Source organism: Aethalodelphis obliquidens, unplaced genomic scaffold (genome assembly GCF_003676395.1).
Source record: "Aethalodelphis obliquidens isolate GAN/ISIS:26980383/991018 unplaced genomic scaffold, ASM367639v1 scaffold18, whole genome shotgun sequence".
Classification (NCBI taxonomy): Eukaryota; Metazoa; Chordata; class Mammalia; order Artiodactyla; family Delphinidae; genus Aethalodelphis; species Aethalodelphis obliquidens.
Window position 1 is genome coordinate 30,814,312 of NW_020837962.1, and position 21,867 is coordinate 30,836,178.

Here is a 21,867-nt window from a genome sequence, read left to right on the forward strand (position 1 = left end):
TCAGGCAGCATGATGATGGCTCACCCCCAGATACTCTCCTAAGAATGAGGGTCACCTGTGTAACCGTTTACCACACCTGAGAAAGCTGAGTTATATCATCTAATATGCAGTCTATATTTAATTCCCCTAGTTGTCCCTAAAATATCTTTTATGGCTATTCCCTCCACCTCTCTGAACTAGGATCCAATCAAGTTCGTGTGGTGCATTTGTTTGTTGTGTTTCTTTGGTCTAGTAATAAACAGTCCCTACATTTTTCTTCCACATCATCCTCTTCTTAAAGAGTCCAGGCCAGTTGTCTCGTTGAGCATCCCGTGGTCTGAATATGTCCGATTGTGTCCTTGTGGTGGTATTTGATTTGTTCCACAATCCCCCTATTTGTTGTAAACTGGGAGATGGGGCCAAAGGCATAGTTGATTCAGGGTGAACATTAAAATTACTGTGTAGATGATAGTGAGCCTGTGATGTTAAGCAGGCTCTTAATAGCAAGTCGTAGGTTTTTCCTGCCTCCATGTAAAAAAAAAAATTACTGTTTATTTAACTCAAAGAATTATAGGTAGTACATTAAAAACATGGGGGCCATTGAGAACCTGGAGGTAGTGACCTTGGAGGAAGGTTTGCCCTCACCAGCTGTGTTGAGGGGCTCTGGCTTCAGAGGTGGCGTCACTCCCATTCTACTGTTTACCAGCTCTGTGGCTTTGGGCAAGTTACCTAGTCTCAAAGTCCCCTTTGCTCCTCCATAAAATGATAATAATAATAATAAAATTGTTAGTGAGCATCAAATAAGATAATGCCTGGCACTCGCCCACACTTGCCTGTTGGTGCTCATTATTTTAGTGGACCCTCTGGAAGGGTGGGTGTAGGTGAGGCAGATGGGGGTGCAGTGGGCAAGGCTGGTATGCCAAATGGAGCAGCTTGTCCTTGATGACATGGCAGGGGTTGGGTGTGCTCCTTGGCCACATGGCCACAGGTGGACTTCTTCAACTCTAGCTTTTCTGGGTGGTCTCCCCATTCAGTGAACATGCTGTTTCTCTGTTTGCTAATATTTCTGATGCTCCAGGAGACTAGGAGACTAAGTCCTCTTAGTATATGTGGGGTTAATGAACTTAGTTCCCCACAATCTTTTTTCTTTGAACGTCACATCTCACTTGCCCCGTATGTTCCCACTTGTTCTAAAATGCTCATCTTCTTCCTCATGGCCCACTAATTCTCCCTTTTATCATTCCTTTTCAGGCAGGTGACTGCCTGGCGAAAGCTGTACAGGGATAGAGCAGCACTACACAGGAGCAGAGGATAGAGCTTCTTGTCAAATACCCAGAGGGAAACTCTTTTCTTTTTTTTTAAATTTTGTGTTTTTTGTAACTATTTGACTTCACTCTAGTATTCTAAGGACCATGTTACCATCCTCCCCCATTTCTCCTCCCAGAAAGACACTTTATAGACATAATTTTTTAAGTCATATCTATTGAGGGGTAATTGACATACAGTAAAATTTTCCCTTTTTCACTTGCATAGTTAGATGAGTTTTTACCCATGTGTACAGTCACTTAATCACCACCACAACCAGCAGATAGAGCATTGCCACACCCCAAAGAATTCCCTTATGCTTCTCTGTGACTGGCTAGATCTTTAAGTAATAAAACAAACTTTTGACCTGAAATAGTTGATACTATCATGCTTGAAAAGGTTATCAAAATTGTACCCAGCCAACCCTCCTAAATTGCTGTGCTCTGTCTGGACGAAGCCTTCTGCTGGGAGCTGGGAGAGGAGCCAGTCGGCTGCTTCCTACTGAGGTTCCCTAGGAGTGTGTCTAATTGGAAGTGTTGACTGAGATAGTTTATATAATTTTGATATTTACATATAAGACCAGAATATCATGGATTTGAAGATAAAGGTTAGATTTGCCTTTAGTTAAAAGTTTTCTTTGAATCAACTGAAAATGGATTAGAGATCCAAATGTAAGAAACATGATACTATATAACCATTAGAATAAAACGAGGGCAAATTCCTTTATAACTAGAAGTTGGGAAAGACTTTTAAACTAGGATTCAAACTCCAGAAACAATAAAAGGATAATAAATTTGATGCCATTAAATGTTTTAAAATTTTTAAGCTTTGCATTGTAAAAATATACCATAAACAAACAAAAATGACAAACTGGAGAAAATATTCATAATATAGATAAGTTCTAATATCTCCAATATAGAAAGAACTCTGAAAAATCAAAGTTAAAAATTACCAAAAATGGTATAGAAAAAAAGGACAGAAGACATGAATAGCTACATAAAAAGCTATATAATGGCCCTTCACCATAAGAAAGGATCAAATTGACTTTATAATAAGAAATACAAACTAAAGCTACCCTGAGATACCATTTGTCTCCTTTGTCAGATTAACAAAAAATGATTTTTTTTTTTTGCGGTACGTGGGCCTCTCACTGTTGTGTCCTCTCCCTTTGCGGAGCACAGGCTCCGGACGCGCAGGCCCAGTGGCCATGGCTCATCTGCCCAGCCGCTCCGCGGCATGGGGGATCTTCCCGGACCGGGGCACGAACCTGTGTCCCCTGCATCGGCAGGCAGACCCTCAACCACTGCGCCACCAGGGAAGCCCCAAAAAATGATTTTGACAGGCCACTCTGATGGCAAAGCTGTGGGAGAACAGGCATTGTTACACATTGCTGTCAGGAGTGAAAATAATTCAGTCCCTGTGAAGAGGAATGTTACGATATCTAGAGTACATATGCATTTATCATTTGATCCAGCAACCTACTTCTAGAAATTTACCCTGGAGATATACTCCCACAAATGCAAAATAAATACAAAAAGTTTTTTTTTATTGCTGTGTAATTTGTAATGGGAAAATAGTTAACACAACTTAAATGCCTATCTGTAGGAGACTACCATACATCACACAATGAATTACTATGCAACCCTGAGAAAGAATAAGAAAGATTTCCATGAACTGGTATACAGTAAGTTCCGGAATATATTGAAAAAACAAGTTGCAAAAGAGTGTGTATATGTTTGAAGAAACAAGAATAAGTTAGAAATTAATAAAAATGGTTAATGATCAATAAGTCAGATTTGGGGGTTGGAGGGGATAGGAGTGACATTTTCCTGGTATATCTCTATATGGTTTGATTTTTTTTTTAACCGTAAAATGTTCAGCATATCCAAAACATAAAATCTAAAAGGATGAAGAAACACAAACCCTAAAATTGAATACAAACAGAAACAAGTGAACCTAACTTTATGTCAAATTGCTGACCACATGGAGAAAAGAATTAATTCACAGACTTTAGAACATAGTACTTTGCACACTCTGAATGGGATATATTCTAAGAAAAAGAAAACACAGAGAAGTCTTAAACTTAGTAGTCTTGTTAGTAGTGACATTGGTATAATTCTGGAACTGTGCTGCTCTGGGCAAGTTTGAGACAATTTAATTATTAAAAGGAATAGTCATGGAAGTATATTATTAAATTGAATAAAAAATGAATCCATGTGTCTATGGTGATATTCAAAAAAAAGGGGGGAGATAAAAATTGGACAAAAAGGGAGCCGAGAACAATTCCTAGAGGAAGTGGTATTTTCTCTGTGCCTTCAATGTTGAATAGAAATGGAGCATTAGCAATGAATTGATGACATAAGAGATGAGCAAAGGCTCAGAGGCAAGAAAGTAGACCGCTTGCCTGGAGTGCAGGCATGTAAAGTGGCCAGTGAGAGACTAGACTGGGGAATGGGTTCAGGTCACCTGGACACCGAGGAGGAAATGAGGCACCTCCAGCAGGGTTTTGAACACAGTAAGAACTTGTCTGGGGCTGGTTAGGTTCTTTTGCTGTCCTGGGGCTAGAGCCTGACATGGGAATGTGTCACTACAAAGGTGACTGTCTGCTCAGGGATTTTTTCTTAATGGCATCCAGCAACACTATTAACTTTAAAAACTTCCATCTGCAGAAATCCATTTTTGGGGTATCTTCACATATTTAAGATACACTTCACATATTTAAGATACACTTAAGGTCGGCAAAATTTTTTCCATAGAGTGATAAGCAGTGAATATTTTAGGCTCTGTGTTCTCTGTTTTGACTATTCAGCTCTACCATTGAAGCATAAAAGCAGGCACAGACAACTTGTGAATGAGTGAGGGTGGCTATGTCCCAGTGAAACTCTACTCAATGAAAACAGTAGTTTGCCAGATTTGTTTCACTGTCCAGTTTGCTAACCTCTTATGTAAAGAAAAGTACAGTTTAATTGGTTTCCTCTCCAGTCATCAGTAGAGAATAAAATAGCAGACAGTCCTGTCTGCTTGCAGAGCCCAGGGATCTGAGGTTTAGGTGATTGTGTGAGTGAAGAGCCTCAGGAATTGACCAGCTTCATGCTGGGGAAGTGCCTGAAAAGCCACTTTATCAGCTGAGAATATCAAGTGCTTTATCATCTTCAAATCTCTTTTTTGGAAAATTGGCTTTGTTGATTTTGATTTAGGGGAGCTCTTGTTTAATGAAGTAGTGTGCTCTCGCTGCAACTTTCCCTAAGAATATTTCAGTCAAGCCACTGATTTATGCTGCCAGTTATGGAGACCACACTTCACTGCTGGGATACTTACTGTAAGCCTGCTGCTTGTCTTTCAGCCAGAACTGCTTGTGGCAGGCAGTGTGCGTAGCTGCAGAGTGAACACATAAGCCGGCATGTGCATCTTTTACCAGGTCATCTTGGGAGACTTTGTCTGGGGCAGCACATGTGAGAATTTTCTGTTAGCACCCACTTTCAAAGGAACCCAGGGGCCTGGTTGTGTGAAAGTGAGTGAGCTCCTTTGCAGCAGTGCTCTCAAGGCCTTTGGTCATGGTGAAAGCCATAAAATGCACTCCCTGAAAGGTGCCCAGGCAACAGGCAGGTTCAAACTGAGACTCATGTCACCGGGAGTGGAGCCCAGAGCCAGTCTTCACTTTCCCACATCCAGTGAGTCACCAATGCAGGGTTGATTGCAGTGGTCCTAAGGATGAGATTTCTAAATGCAATCCATATTAATCCATATTACATTGCTTGAAACATGAAATGATAGTAAAACAGATGCTGTTTGGACCATTTGAAGTAGCATCCATTCCTGATTAGATGCTGACCTCCCTTTACCCTTTCAGTACATTTCTGAAAAATCGTGCTTAAGGAATTTTTGTAAATCAAGCAGCGTTTTCCTTTTGCTATACATTCCCACTTCAGGGGACCTTCACTCCACTTTTGATGGTACTATGCGCCAGGCCCCTCCAACAGGTAATTTATTAATGGATGGTTGTGGAGGGCATGCCCATGGGAGTGGCCGCTAGCATTGCATCTGGTTTGTACTGTGCAGCCTGCCTCTGTGTCTTAAAGCCAGCATCTCTCAATTGATTTCATTGCAGGATTAAAATGGCCAGGAGAACAAAAGAATCTTAACCCTCATATAGCTCAGAATAGTGTGTACCAGCTCTGGACTTGTAAAGCGGCTACATGTCCTTCAGCCAGAGCCACTGTTTCTCAGTCCAGTTACCGTATCACTCAGGGCAGAATATGCTGCCAGCTCAGAGGAGAGCATGCTGGCTTCCTATCCTGCTGGCCAGGACACTGATTCAAGGCTGCTTAGGAGTATTTAAGAATGATCTGGACATCTAGGAGTTCCTAACCTTGCTAACCAAAGGCTAGTTTCATATTTTACCCGCAAAGTAATGTTAAAGATAGTGATTGAGTTCCCATGTTAGCCCATTATACATCTCTAATAATAAATGACAAAATCTTTTGAATTTGAGTAGTACCAGTGTTCATAAAGTCAATATGAAGTATCTAAAATGTGATTGAATGATGGCATCTGAGGATCTCTGCATTTAGTTTGACATTGGAGGCAGGAAATTTAACAGAGTCTGCAAGCTTTCTGGGTCCTTTAAAAATAAGAGTTCGAGCACTTTTGAGTATTTTTTATGATTAAGAAGAATATTATATCTACTGTTGATTTGTAACTTACAGTTTTCCTTTTCCTCAATAGATAGATAGCTCACGTGATTTTAATGCTTACCCTCAGTGATTTAGGGCAGTTTTTGACTTACAAAATGGAACGACAGGGGGAGATAGATTTTTTTCCATGATAACCAATAAGAATTTGAAAAGGAGGAGAAAGAAGAGGAGGAGGATGGTAAAATAGAAGATGTACACTGATGTTTATTAATAAGGAGCTCACAAGCTCAGCAGGACAGAAACATCCAAATGCCCGCATCCCCCACCCCCAAGGGGAAAGGTGGTGATGGCAGGGGCTGGTGTTGGGGTGCTGGCACTGACCACAGAGCTCCCCCAGGGCCCACCCTGGGGCTGTCTGTGGGGAGAGCAGCAGGAGGGGAGGACGGAGAAGCCAGCATCCCTGGCTGTGTGGCCGAGGACATCTTTGCAGACTGGGGCTCTTTCTTCCAGGTGTGCCTGCATTTACTCATGTGCTGTTTGTCTATGGAAAAGACTGTTAAGCTGTCAAATAGTGAACTACCTCGGTAGTTCCTGATGCCGTGATCATGGTTTTGGTCTCGTTTCTTTTAGGTTACCCCTGTTTCAGGCCAGTGCTTTTGCATTTCTGGCCCCTGCTCGAGCCATCCTGTCTTTAGATAAATGGAAATGTAACACCACAGGTAATTGCAGTTATTTCCACATATGTCATTGGGGTCCTTTAATGCAGGTGATAGAAGGGAGGCCTGGGCGTGCTGCCCCCAGCAGTGTTAAATCCTTTCTGGAATCAGGCACAGAACACACAACCAACAAACAGCTTAGAACGCTCCAATCTGTGGATCATGTTTCTGTCTCTCTCTATCCACTTGTTCATCCCTAACCCCAAAGCAAGTAAGGACCAGAAAAGGACCTCATTTCTCTGTGCTAATGAAATTGATAAATATGGGGAAAGAATAGAAAAATATTTGTGCTATTTTTCTGCCTCTTTCTTTCAGTGGATTTTTTTGAACCACCAGTTAAACAACTCTCTTTGCTGCAATAGCATCCCTTCTCTGAAACATCTCTGCTTTTTAAGGATCTGGCTGCTTTGGTTTTCTGCAAATGACTTTCATTCCCCCTCCCATTCTCCTCATAGTGATTGCAAAGATCCTTAAATAACCCAGTAAGGTCAGGAAGAGATCAGATAGGGGATTTGAGGAAATCACATAGACCTGTTGTACTCTCAAAATATTGTTAAATTTTTAGGTTATAGGAGCAAAGTTTTCTAGCCCTCGTTTCCTTCCTTGCTCCTAGGAGTTGCTTTGTGACCACTGATTTGATTTAGGAACAGGAAAAGGGCCTCTGTTTTATCTAGGTTTTTAAAATCTCAATCAGGCAACCTTGCTATTGGGCATGTCAAAGAGCTGCTTGCAAAGGTTGGTCTTTGTATTAGGCTGGGACTAGCAATGTATATCACTAGTTCAGTCAGCTTTTGAGAAGCCGGGAGCGCTTGTTGATGAATAAATTTGGTTAAATTAGCAATGGGGGAATCCACCTCTCAGTATGATATGCCATAGTGTTGTAACTTGAATTTTAGGGATGAGTATTTATACAAATATACTTAGAACAGGGAGGAAATTCTTCTTAAAAAGAGTGAAATGAATATGTCCCGTGAAACATCAGTGTCACTCCAAGAAAAATTTTGTCTTTGTTTTTGTTTTTAAGATGTTTTGGTTGCCAATGGAACAACGGAGCTGTTACATACAGAACACATCTGGTATCCTCGGATACGCGAGGTAAAAGATAAACATTGTCTGCTTATGGCTTCTTTGTGTTTCTACTTATTTTCAGTGTTGGTCGTGACCAGTAAATTGCAGTTGCTCTTTTTCTGTTTCAGGTACTGACATGTTCATTTCTGTTGTTAAAGTAAATGTAGATGGCATCACTGTAAAATAAAGCATGCAGAAATGCTTTGTGTGACCAGACAGTATTGTTTCTTACCCTCTTTTCCATCCTCCTTTCTCCTCCTCTCCTCATGTGTACCCACAGACCTGTCTGCTTACACCCTCCGGCATAACAGCTCCCTTTGGAAGGAGCCACAGAGTCGATAGGTTGCAAAACTATTTATTCTGGCCTCAGTGTTTGCCTGTATTGGTGGAAGGAATTAAAGACACTTGTCTGCTTCAGTGTACTTGAATAGAACAGGGCGTAGGAGTCCTTAGGTATGAAGAACAGCTGACAGTTTATCCGGATTTTCCAAAACCTATAAGATCATTCACCATTAGTTCAGAATTAACACAGATATGGCCATTCTGCACAGTAGAAACATTCCTTTAGAATTTTTGTCAATAACACTATCTTCTGAATGTCCTGCAGCGACTTACTTTTTAAAGTCAAGAATCTTTGTATTGCATTGTTCCTCTGAGGCTGGTTATGAATGTTGTGTCTTAAATGAGAATTATAAATTATGTCTGTCTCAATCAGTGAGAATAGGCAAGCTGACTTCGTGTCCAGTGCCCATTTCTGTAATACTCTTACATTAGTCAGGTTATACTTAAGTTTGCTAGATCCCAGTAACCCCCACTGGTTTCTTTTGGGGTTTGCCAGGAATTTTCCAGCTATGTTATGCCTGTTATATAATAACTTGGTGTCTTACAGAATTCTCAGTTGTCGTTGCAGGTGACATTTAGAGTGTGTGATGTATAAGCAGCTTGCTCTTACGTCTGTGTCCTCTCTTGCTTCAGATCCAGGGAGCCATCATCATGTCCTCATTGATAGAAGTGGTTATCGGCCTCCTAGGCCTGCCTGGGGCTCTGCTGAAATACATCGGACCCCTGACCATCACACCCACGGTGGCCCTCATTGGCCTCTCTGGTTTCCAGGCGGCAGGAGAGAGAGCAGGGAAGCACTGGGGCATCGCCATGCTGTAAGTGTTCCAAGACCACTCAAAAGTGAACAGTAAAAATCTCCCCTCTTCCCAACACTGAGGGACAGCCTCTTTGAATGTTTTGAACATTTATATGAACTTCAGGAGACACTTAAATTAAGATTAGTCTGGTAGTTTAAACTTTATTTGCTTCATGCCAGGGAATTATTGAAGTAACATGCAGCCAAGGTATTCCAAAGACAGATTTGGCAGTGATGTGTAGAGGGAGGGTTGTAAGGTTTTAAACTTTGGGATGGGAGTAAGATGGTGACACCATTAACTCTTGACTTTTGTGGTCATGCCAAGTCTCATACACATGAGCTGGAATACCAAGAAGCTGAATCCTTTAGATGAGACTCAAAAATACTTCCAGACTGGCAGGAGACAGAGATGCTGCAGGAGGTGTGTTGACATCAAAGGTGATTTGGCTCCTCGGCCAGATAGCTCTGCACATCTGTCAGGAAGCTGTTACTCTTTCCAGAGTCCTGCTAGTCAGTGCCAGTCCTTTTGCACAGTACTTGAAGTTGATTAAAGATGTCACTTACCCCTTTTTAAGTAATGTCAGTAAAGACATCCAGAACTTTATAAGATTATTAGAGCCACAGAATTCTATATACCACAGATAGAACCCACATTCTCTGTGTGTATCTGTAGAGCATATGTAAGAGTTGACCATATCATAGGGAAATGGTTCCAAGACTAGAATTTTACCGATCAGTAAAATTGCTTAAAAAATTTAATAACAATACAAGAGGATTTCTAATTGTTTATGTTTTGCTTTGTAAAATGTTCTGTAATTATTAAATAACAAGCAGTACTTGCTGAGCCTGTGCATCAGTGTTATATACCACTGGTTGTATATATTATAAATTAAGATAGGTACCAATGTTATCCCTGTTTAACAGCTAAAGAAATCGAGGGACAAAGATGCGGAGTTAGTTGCCTAGAGTCACACAGCTAGTAAGTGACCACGATGGTTTTCAAAACCCAAATAGTCTGACTAGAACTTAACCCATAACACTTAATTCTGCCTCTCTGTGTTAGAACATGGTTTACAAATAAAGTGAATCCTTGCATAATTGTAATCCATGTATCATTATAAATTAAGGTATAGGAAAATATCCAGTGTTGCTCTTAATTTTCTCATTTCACCAAAGGTTGTCAATATTTCTATACCAGGATGGGTGAGTATAAGGCACATAAGAATGTTCACTCAGTGAAATGCAGTAAGTTCCAAAAAGGAGAAATTGTATTTACCATCACGCAGTAAACTTTAGGAACCAATAATAAAAGAGTGAACAAAACCCCCAAACGACTTAGAAGCAAAAGAACACCATTGTAAATAACTCAGAGAGGAACTCAGAATTTCACAATTGCTGACAATTTAGCAAATGATGACGATAACAGCACTGGTCACACAGAGCAGTCAGTTGTTCTCAAGAAAAGTCAAATAAAAATGAAGTACATGAAGAGCTTATCTCCAGAAACTAGAAAAACATGATAAAAAATGAACACAGTGAAAGCAGGGGAAAGAATTAGTAAAGATACAAAAAACATGAAACAAATAGAAGTGATACATCCCAAAGGTGGTTCTTTGGAGAATGGCAAACATATACTATAGATAGGCTTCTGGCAGGGCTAATTAAGGTGAGAAAGGAATGCACGCACAAAGGGAGGGATAAAACTGCAGCTCCAGGGAAGATGTGTTGAATCTGTGTTCCTGCCCCGAAACTTAAAAAAAAGAATAATAGAATAGGTGGTTTCCCAGCTGTTTCATTTGATAAATAATCAAAATTGACTCCTTCTCCCCCTGACATCTGGATATTAGGGCTCCTCAGAACTTGGTCCTGGGCCTCCTCCTGTCCACATGCTCTTCCCCTGGGACATCTCATCCAGTTTGTGGCATCAACAGACATGCATTATGCTGGTGGCTTCCACAGGAACCTGAAGCCCAGGTCTCTGAACTCAGACTTACAGATCGAACCCCTGACTTGCCCTCTCCATTTGCTGTTACACAAGACATTTCAAACTTCAAAGGAAGAAAGCTCCAAACTTTTCATTCCCTCCTTGCCCCCAAACCAGTTCCTTCTGTCGTCCTCTCAGTGGCACAGCCACACACCCAGGTGCTTAAGCCAGAAGCCCTGCAGTCATCCTTCTTTCTTCACTTTTCCTCATTCCCCACGTACAGCCCATCATTCTGTCCTACCTCCAGAACAAACAAATCCCCAGTCTATCCTCTGGACTGTCATTGCCACCACTCCCAGCCATCACTTCCAAACTGGTCTCCAGCTCCTTTTTTGTTCCCTTCCTGTCCATTCTCAGTCCTGTAAAATGCTTGGCCATTATGTCTTCAAGGCCACCTCTTCTGTCTCCTCCTTTTGCTGGAATTCTAGAAGCTTTTAGGTCTTGTCATCACGATGTTGGAAACCTCACATGCTGCCCCTTGGTGGTCTGTTTACATCTCGGGCTTGGCACTCTTGGCCTCTTCTCTTTGGAATCTCAGGTGTTCATGGGAAATGATCTTGAATTACTTCAAAGATGCCCTCCTCCCCTCCATCCCTGCTTGTCTCTCTCTTTCTGGAACTTCTAGAATGTTGGTCCTCCCAAAGTCGTCCTCTTAACTTTCCTCTCCTGTCTTCCATCTCTTCATCTTTTTTCTGTATTCATAGGAATTTTCCTCAGCTTTATGACTCCTTCCATTGAGGTTTTTATTTCTGCTCTCCTGTTTTTTAGTTTCCAGAGCTCTTCTTTTGTGCTTGGGATATCAGCTGTATGAGGGCAGTCACCATGGCACCGACAGCACCTGGTTCACCATCTGTCCCAGGGCAGGCGTTCAGTGAGAACATTGTGAATAAGTGAAGGGGGAGGGTCGGGAGGTGTGAGCATACCCTTGACCATGGGAAGAAAAGTCAAGATGTTGTGGAAGGACTTTCATTCCTAAAGGATGTGCTCCATTGATTAGACAGTGAGTGTATTACATCTTCAAGGAACAGAGAATTCCTGCACTGTTTAAACTGTTCCTGGAGCTTTGAAAAAGAAGGGAAACTTCACAGTTCTATCCTAATGGCAAATCCTGACAGAGCTAGTGCAAAAGGGAGATCCTGGACCAACTTTTTCCTTCCTGGGGTTGTGTAAAACCCTGAGCAAATATATTCAGGTAGTAGCATCTAAAACTCAGCATTTTTGTCTACTGTAAGGCTCCGTGCAATCTCTAAGATGTAAGTGTATAGAAAACTTTCAGAAAAGAGCCTTAGTAGACAGCTCTGCACATACTTAATTTTTGAAGTGCTACATCTATAAACATAATCTGAAAAGAATGTTCCTTGGAACATGGTTTGGGAAAACGCCGCTATAGATAATATAATAAAAGGGCAATGTATTTATCATTTCAGGAACTCAAGGATGATTAAATATTAGAAAATTTATTAATAAAATTCATTATAGGTCTCTGGTGGGTTTTATTAATAAAAATCATGGTGACAAATTTTTAAAAATTGATCAAGTTCAACCTGTATCCCTACTGCAAACTGTTAGCAGTGATAAATAAGATTCTTAAATGCCCCGTACATTAATGGTGAAAGACTTAAATTAGGCCTGCCTATTGAAATCAGAAACTGAGATAAGCATGTTTATTATCAGTATCATTTAGAGTTGTTCTGGATGTGTAGCCAATGCGTAAGACAAGAAAATAAAATAATATGGATCAATACAGAGAAAGTCAGGGAGAAGGAAATGATGACTTGCCCTTAACAATAATTAAAATACATTCCAGAATTTAATAACAACACTGTGACCTGAGACAGGGTGGACATTGGTAGAGCAGAATAGGAAGGCTAGAAACATAACCAATAAAAAAAACTAATATTTAGTATATGATGGCAGGTCATATTCAAAATCAGTGAGGAATGGGAGAACTGTGTAGGAAGATAATTATTTGGAAAAAAGCTAGATTTCTGGTTTATATCAGAAATACATTTCAATTACTTACATACAGAAAATAAAACCATGAAAATGCTACAAGGAAACCTACATAAGTGTATAATCATAAAAAAACAGGTTAGATAAAGCAGATATGGAAAGAGGAAGATTGATTTTACTACTGATGAATTTAAAACTCATATCAAAAACCAATGAAACTAAATTTTAAATGAATCTGGGAAAATATAACAAACTCCACAAGAAAGGCTAATGTTCCCAATTCATAGAGTTTCACCAATTAATTTAAAGGAGAGAGAGTCCTGGTGGAGTAGTGAATGAAGGGTATTGTACGAACAACCACTTAACAGAAAAAAAGAAATACAAATAAACCAATTAGTGTTTAAAAAGGGTTGCCCTCCCTGGTTATCAAATTGCATATTCATATGGAACGTTTTAGCAGTGGGGGTATTGGTGCTGGGTCAACATGGGCTCCTGAGTCAGCCGATAGATGTGGCATTTAGAGACAGATTCTCAGGGAAGAGGAAATGGGGTGAACCAGTACCTGCCGTTTCTAACATGATGCATAAGTCCCATGTTTTTCCTGAGAATATTTATTTTCTGTTTACTTTTCTTGTGGATAACTTAGAACCTATTCAAAAGTAGAATAGTGTAATAAATTGCCATGTACCATCACCAAATGCTCAAGAAAAGTCTCATTTTGTCTGTACCCCCAAATTCATTGAAATTCTAGGATTTTGAGGTTTAATAATAATTAAACAGAGAAATCTAAAGTAAAGTAATGGTCCCTCCCACACACCCCCATCCCTCTAAAAAATCTTCTCATGAATAACTAACAAAAATGTAGTATTTATCCTTCCATATTTTATATTATTGATGCAGAAATACAAACATGTGCACATATACAGCTTTACCATTATTTTATAATTTGTTTTTCATTCCAATAATTTGTCGGGGTCACATTTCCAAGACAATGTGTTTAGGTCTTTTTCATTCTTTGTACAACTGCACAATGTTAAGTAGTATGAAATAGTCTATATTAAACCATTCCCCAGTTGATACTCAAGCACGTTGTTTAAAATATTTGCTGTTGCAAACAATGCTGAAATACCTATTCTCATGTGTAAAGAATGAATATTAAAATAAATGATGATACAGTTTTTTAAATTGATGAAGTTGGTAGGGATTTAAAAGTATAAGACCCTGTGTTGCAGTGAGTAGCAAATGGACACTCTTTTTTTAAAAAATTTATTTTATTGAAGTATAGTTGATTTACAATGTTGTGTTAATTTCTACTGTACAGCAAAGTGATTCTTATATACACATTCTTTTTCATTATGGTTTATCACAGGGTATTGAATATAGTTCCCTGTGCTATACAGTAGGACCTTGTTTTTTTATTTTTTGTTTGTTTGTTTGTTTTGGGGTTTTTTTTGGCTGTGCCACGCGGCATACAGAATCTTAGTTTCCCGACCAGGGGTCAAACCCGTGCCCCCTGCAGTGGAAGCATGGAGTCTTAACCACTGGACCACCAGGGAAGTCTCAGGATCTTCTTGTTTATCCATTCTATATACAATAGTTTGCATCTGCTAATCCCAAACTCCCAGTCCATCCCTCCCCTCCCCCCTCCCCCTTCGCAACCACAAGTCTGTTTTCTATGTCTGTGAGTCTGTTCTATTTTATAGATAAATTCATTTGTGTCATATTTTAGATTCCACATATAAGTGATATCATATGGTATTTGTCTTTCTCCTTCTGACTTAGTATGATAATCTCTAGGTCCATCCATGTTGCTGCGAATGGCATTATTTCATTCTTTTTTATGGCTAAGTAGTATTCCATTGCATATATGTACCACATCTTTTTTTTTTTAAGTGTACGTGTTTTTTTTTTAATTGAAGTATAGTTCATTTACAATATCGTGTTAGTTTCTGTACCACATCTTCTTTATCTATTCATCTATCTATGGACACTTAAGTTATTTCCATGTCTTGGCTATTGTAAATAGTGCTGCAGTGAACATTGGGGTGCATGTATCTTTTTGAATTAGAGTTTTCTCCAGATATATCCCCAAGAGTGGGATTGCAGGGTCATATGGCAACTCTGTTTTTAGTTTTCTGAGGAACCTCCATAGTGGCTGCGCCAATTTGCATTCCCACCAGCAGTGCAGGAGGGCTCCCTTTTCTCCACACCCTCTCCAGCATTCGTTTTTTATAGACTTTTTAATGATGGTCATTCTTTTTTTAAAAGATTAATTAATTAATTATTTTTGTCTGCATTAGGTCTTCGTTGCTACGCATGGGCTTTCTCTAGTTGTGGTGAGCAGGGGCTTCTCTTGTTGCGGAGCATGGGGTCTAGGCGCTCAGGCTTCAGTAGTTGCAGCACACGGGCTCAGTAGTTGTGGCACACGGGCTTAGTTACTCCGTGGCACACGGGCTTAGTTGTTCCATGGCATGTGGGATCTTCCCAGACCAGGGCTCAAACCCATGTCCCCTGCATTGGCAGGCAGATTCTTAACCACTGCAAATGATGGCCATTCTGACCAGTGTGAGGTGATACCTCATTGTAGTTTTGATTTGCATTTCTTTAATAATTAGTGATGTTGAGCATCTTTTCATGTGCCTGTTGGCCATCTGTGTGTCTTCTTTGGAGAAATGTCTATTTCGGTTTTCTGCCCATTTTTCAATTGGGTTGTTTGGTTTTTTGTTATTGAGTTGTATGAGCTGTTTGTATATTTTGGAAATTAAGCCCTTGTTGGTCACATTAGCAGATGGACATTGGTCTCTGTGTGGGATTGTAAATTCACCCAACCTTTCTGTATATATTTAGCAGTTTGTATCAAACACTTTTTAATAAGGTGTTCACTGTTTGACAGATCTGTTCTAGTCCTAGGAACTTGTCATAAGGAGACATTCAGACTGGTACCAGAGAAGGATGATTCATTGCAGTTGTTTCTGTTGCTCCCAATGTCGTACCTTAGGGGACATGTTTAAATAAGATGTGGTACATCCAGTAGATGGAATGCTAAGCAGCCACTAAGGTGCTGATGCAGGTTGCCATCTCTTGAGGTGAGGGTGTTAACTGAGGCTGCAAGCTAGTTGGGAAGCAGCATGTAAAGTATGATTCGAGTTTGGTCCAAATGATGACCTGTTTGTGCTCTAGGGGCAAGGATGACATCAGATAGTCCTGTCTCCCTCTCTAATCCTGGTGCCTGGGACCCGATGACATGCTCTAAAACAGGCGTCCTCAACTCCCAGGCCGCGGACCAGTACTGGTCCGCAGTCTGTTAGGTACCAGGCCGCACAGCAGGAGGTGAGTGGCGGGCGAGTGAGCGAAGCTTCACCTGCCGCTCCCCATTGCTCACATGACCACCTGAACCATCTACCCCCCATCCCACTGCCGTCTGTGGAAAAATTGTCTTCCACAAAACCGGTCCCTGGTGCCAAAAAGGTTGGGGACCGCTGCTCTAAAAAGCCCTGGGAATTGATAGACCAGAATGCTGCATGCTTATCGCCCAATGTGAGATGATGAGTAGTCTTCAAGATTTTGGCTCTTTTTGCTTATCAGCCTTTTATAATTTTTCTACATCTTAGTATGCATTGCTTGCATAATATAGGTAAGGTTAAAACAAAGGCAGACATCTATAACACACACGCGTACACACACACACGCATATATACACACATCCCTACACACACACACACACACACACACACTCCTAACCACAACACACACACCCATATACACACACCCCTACACAAACACACACCCCCTACACACACACACACTCCTAACCACAGCACACACACCCATATACACACACCCCTACATACACATATACACTCCTAACCACAACACACACACACACTCCTAACCACAACACACACCCCCATATACACACACCCCTACACACACACACACACACACACACACCCTACACACACACACACACACACTCCTAAAAAAACCAAAAAAAAACAAAAAAAACAAAGGTAGACAAACAAACAAAATGTAACGAGATGGAAAACACCTGATGTGGTGGACAAGAACCCTGGCCTGAGGATCCGGGCTCAGATCCTGTCCCTTATGTGCTAGGCCAAGTCTTATGAACTCAGACACATCACCCACTGCTGAGCCTCTGCTTCTGCCTCTCTGCAGTGGGGCTGCCTGCCCTACCTGCCCCACAAGTGTATTTGAGGATAAAAATAGAAGAGTAGTGTTCACCTGCCCAGTTCACTTACTCAATTTCAGTTGCCATATTTGAGCCTGAGATCTGGGTGACCTTCCTTGTATTCTGTTATGTGTTTCCTTTCCATTTTTAAACGTGCTTTGAAAAGTGAACACCATAATGCAGGTGTAACTGTCAGGTGGGATGTTGTCTGCAATAATTATAACAGTAATAATAGATACCAGGCTTTTTTGGATTTTAGTATATACTTTGGAAGGAAACCAATAACTTTTTTAAGACATGAAAATTTTACGTTGGTCTAAGTTTAAAATACACCTGTTTTAGTATCCCTCATTATCATATTGGTTTTTGTTAAACTTCACCTTCCTGGGGGAGTTGGAATAACTTGGGCACCATTTATGTTTTCATCCTTGAACTGGTACTGGTCTGATGACTTTGTGGTGGTACCAGGTCAGCAAAGTGCCTGCATAGGTGGGGAGATGGTAGAGTGGTGGCTGGCTGCAGTCAACACCTCAGGTGGAATGTGACCATGAAGCTACAGTTGACCAGCTCTTAATGAAACTGATAATTCCATCTCACCAATTAGAATTGCGCCCAGGAACACTTAAGCTTAACTTTGACTGAGAATCAACTCTTCCTGCCAACTCTACCTCAGGTTGTAAGGGAAAGAATGAGTCCCTATGGGTGATGAGACATATTGTTGTACTCCTTCATCATTTCAGCGGTGGGAAGCCATCCCACACCTGCCACACATGGGGCACCAGACAGATGAGGTTGTGTTGGGTCCTGCTGCAGGGGGGTGACCAGCCGACCTGCCTCCTGCAGCATTCAGTGTACCTGGGTCAAGAGTGTGGAACTCGGTAGAGAGAAACTGTTGAGTCAACCCAGGCATCCCTGCCTTCACAAACAGTGCGGCAAGGTAGTTCAGAACCCAGGCTGTAGAGCTAGACCTCTGGCCCACGTAGCTGCATGATCTTGGACTGCTGGCTTTGTTTCTCTGTAAAGTGGATGGTTATAGAAGCCGCTGTAGAAGGCTGGGATGATGGGCAGGAAGACCTATGTGTAATGTCTGACACAGAAACCTCTCAGGAATATTATTATTAATACTGAATTCTACTGTATATAGCTTTCTTAAATATTGAAGTTTTACTTTTTGCTTTTTAAAAGTAATTTATGTTCCTTACAAGTAAATCAGAAAATACAGAAAAGTGGGGGGAAAAAGGTCACAAATCACATTGCCACCTGAAGCCAATCCTTGTGAGCATTTTGGATCCTGTCCTTCTTACCTGTTTGTATGCATGCATGTGTGTGTGTACATGCACTCTTGTGTGGTAGCTGCTTTTTAGTTAATTTATAGTTGTAATTATACTGTGCAGTATGTTGTATCTGGCATCTTGTTTTTTTCCCTTACATAGTGTGAGATTTTCCTATCAGTGTGTACATTCTTTGGGTTTTCTTATTCTATTAAGGAATATTTAGCGAAAGCATTTACATGACAATTTCATTTCCATATCTAGAAATGTTAAGATCTAAAAATCATTTCCAAAAAATATGATTTCCCAAATGATAGAGGACGAGCAGCTTTGTAGAGAAATGAGTTGAACACGTGTGGTCAATTTTGCCATTGAAGATTTGAGTATTATTTTTAACACAGATATAACAGCCTTTAACCTAGATCATTTTCTTTCTCTCCTCAGGACAATTTTCCTAGTATTACTGTTTTCTCAATATGCCAGAAATGTTAAATTTCCTCTCCCAATTTACAAATCCAAGAAAGGATGGACTGCATACAAGTTACAGCTTTTCAAAATGTTCCCTGTGAGTAGTCACCTTTTTTTTTTTTTTTTTTTGGCAATATTGCCTTTGGTTCATATGTAAAATGTTTATATGAGAAGAGGGGTTTTAAGCAGGTCATCCTGGGGGGACCATGTCTGTGTGATGATATCAGGGTACTAATGACCACCCAAATCACCATGGACCTAAAATTTAAAAGCAGTGGAAGTTTCCAATGCTGGAGTCCTTTTAGCAGTATGTGAGAGGACATTGATTGTCCTTGGAATTGAGGGAGGTCTGACTCCATGTGGCCTTTCCAGGCCCATTATCCATTATTCTTATTTTACTAGCCAGATTCGGACTAAATCACTTCACTACATAAAATTGCTCTCTCTAAATGTGATTCCATTCAAGGAATAGTTTCTAAGCAGATCCCTTATGTATTTTTTCTGCAAAGTACTGATGATGATGGGCTCTGGGGTATGATATTCCGACTGCAGGAAGGCGTCTTTTGCCAACAACCACCACTTCTGTTGGCCTGACAGAGCTTTTTCCTTTGACCACTTCAGATCATCCTGGCCATCCTTGTGTCCTGGCTGCTCTGCTTCATCTTCACAGTAACAGATGTCTTCCCTCCTGATAGTGCGAAGTACGGCTTCTACGCTCGAACTGATGCCAGGCAGGGTGTGCTTCTGGTAGCCCCGTGGTTTAAGGTCCCATACCCATGTAAGTATTCTGGTGGCCAAGAGGGGTCAGGAGCCCACAAGGGCCCAACCTAGAGGAGTTGGAAGTTGGCAGGAGGCTCTCCAACACGAAAGGCCTTCTTTGTCCCAGAGCATGCCCTGGAAGTCTTACCATTCTGGCCCTTAGAGGATTAGACCGCAGAAAAGGGAGGCAGGAGGCTTTGTCCCCAGAGGGCCATAATTAACACACAGAGACTAACCAGCTCCCTTCTCAGGTATACTGGTTGTTTCTTTTGGTTCCACTAAGGGAAAATCCCAGACATAAAGGTGTCTCTTGCCAGATTTGATCTCTGGTGGCCAGGATTTGAGGGCAGCTGCTTAGAAAGGCAAGTACAGAGCTGCACAGTACCCAAGCCACTGAAATGAACAGACTTGAGTGGGAGGGGCCTGAAGATTAGCAGATGGCTCAAGCATGATGGAGTTTGTATAATCTTTTAATGGGTAGCTATAATTTTTTTTTAATTTGGTCACAGCTGTCAGGTAAACTAATATTCATTCACAAATGGATGGATGATGGATCTTACGTTATAATTTCAGTGTTGGGTAACTCTTGGCCAGGTGGCAGGGATGTACAATCCCCATCTGTGAGGTATCACTTGGATTCATGTGTAGCGTTTTCTAGACCCCAGCCCCGAAAGTGATTGGTGTGAACCCAGTGATGATTGCATGCTTGTTGTTGTATTGTAAAGAGTCTGTTCCTGGCATTTAAGGTTTTTATTAGAATGGAAACCTGAACTTAGTTGGGTTGTGCCAATTTATGCCCCTGTCCAGCAGTTACATTTTCATATTTTATGACAAGGAGGAAAAGCCAAGGATATTAAGACTGGGTTAGAGATAACTGTTCTAAGGACTTCCCTGGAGGTCCAGTGGCTGGGGCTCTTGTGCTTCCATTGCAGGGGGCACGGGTTCAATTCCTGGTCAGGGAACTAAGATCCCACATGCCATGACATGGCCGAAAAAAAAGAAAAGATAACTGTTCTAAGCATGTTAAATGATAAGGATGCTGGCAGTTGTTCCTTCTGGTCTTGACACATTTACAAACACTGTAAAAAGCTTAGTCTTTCTAAAAAACATTCTCATCAGATTATATGGTATAAGTATGTATTTATGTATACACAAATTCGTCCCCCCATTCTCCCCCAGTACATGGTTCATAAACATACATGTAATCTGAGATAAAGTGAGTTTAAAAGTCGATTGGTGAGGGAGTCAGGGGAGGCATGGGAGGGCAGGTAGGAGGAAGCCCCCACGGCACATGCGGGGTGGTCCTCGCTGCCTGTGCATGTAGCTCCCAAGATGAGCACAAATAGAAACACAGAGTGGGGTGTCCAGGAGAACCAGCTGTGCGTGTGTTGAAAGACCAGAGAGATTTTGCTCAGGTACCATGGGGCCCATGCACAAGGAGGCATAACTGAGTTGGACAGGACCTTAATGTCATGACAGCAGAGAGTGCTGTCTGGCTCCTCTTGACAACAGCCCTTGACTGCCACCAGCTTCTCTATTGCCAGAGCTCCCCTAGATAAAGAGCTACTTCCAGAGCCAGAGGATGTAGTCTTATGTACTCTCTAATGATTTGGCTTAATCCAGAGACAAGTTTTCATATATCTAGAGCAGTGGTTCTTAGTCTTTAATATGCTAAGAATTACCTGGATTAGTTGTTAAAATACAGATTTCTGGTCCAAAACGTCAACAGTGCCGAGTTGAGAAACCTGCTATAAAGTAACAAAATAAATTAAAGCTTCTAGATAAGAGGAAAGATGAAATAACAGACTTAAATAGAAGGCTGGAAGCCAGCAGGTTTAAAATTTAAATAAATAATCTGAAGGAAAAGGGATCAAAAATTAAGATTACAAATTTTAAATGTTGAAGAAAATGGAATAAATATTTTTAAAATAAGGACTTCAGGCAAAGGGGAAAAAAATAAGAAAGCAGTAAAAAAGTAAAAAGACAGAAAATAAAAGGCAATTTCTGAAAAATAATAAATGGCAAAATGAAACAAAAATCCAACCCCCAAAATCAAGATACTAAAATGAAACCACAGTGCTACATCAGCAAAGGTATCCATATAAAAGGTTATCTAGAAAACACAAAATGTTGCTTGATAAAGAAATCATCTTCATGAGAAGAATCCATTCCAAACCAATCCAGAGACGAGATGTTGACCAAGCCAGTTGCTGGTGGGTCTGCACCTTGAACCCCTGACCACAGGCTGCCTCTGCACCCCCTGGTCAGCTCCCACAGGGTAAAGTGAGCTCCAGGCAGGAAAAGTTCTGTCTACACATATACTCCAGGCATATTCTGCACATCTTACTTTACATGTCATCTTTTTCTTCCCAAACTTGTGGTTGCTCCCATTACCTATGAGAC

General features: G+C 41.0%; 1 protein-coding gene across 3 annotated transcripts in view; it reads left to right on the forward strand.

The window, feature by feature from the left end:
- SLC23A2 (solute carrier family 23 member 2) overlaps positions 1-21,867 on the forward strand; it is a 150,913-nt gene that overhangs the window by 113,077 nt on the left and 15,969 nt on the right. For all 3 annotated transcript variants that reach the window (XM_027118228.1, XM_027118229.1, XM_027118231.1), the window contains 5 exons: positions 6,549-6,637; positions 7,659-7,729; positions 8,678-8,859; positions 18,682-18,802; positions 19,327-19,483. In XM_027118228.1, coding sequence (XP_026974029.1) covers positions 6,549-6,637; positions 7,659-7,729; positions 8,678-8,859; positions 18,682-18,802; positions 19,327-19,483 — 620 coding nt within the window. The remainder of the gene's footprint in view (positions 1-6,548; positions 6,638-7,658; positions 7,730-8,677; positions 8,860-18,681; positions 18,803-19,326; positions 19,484-21,867) is intronic.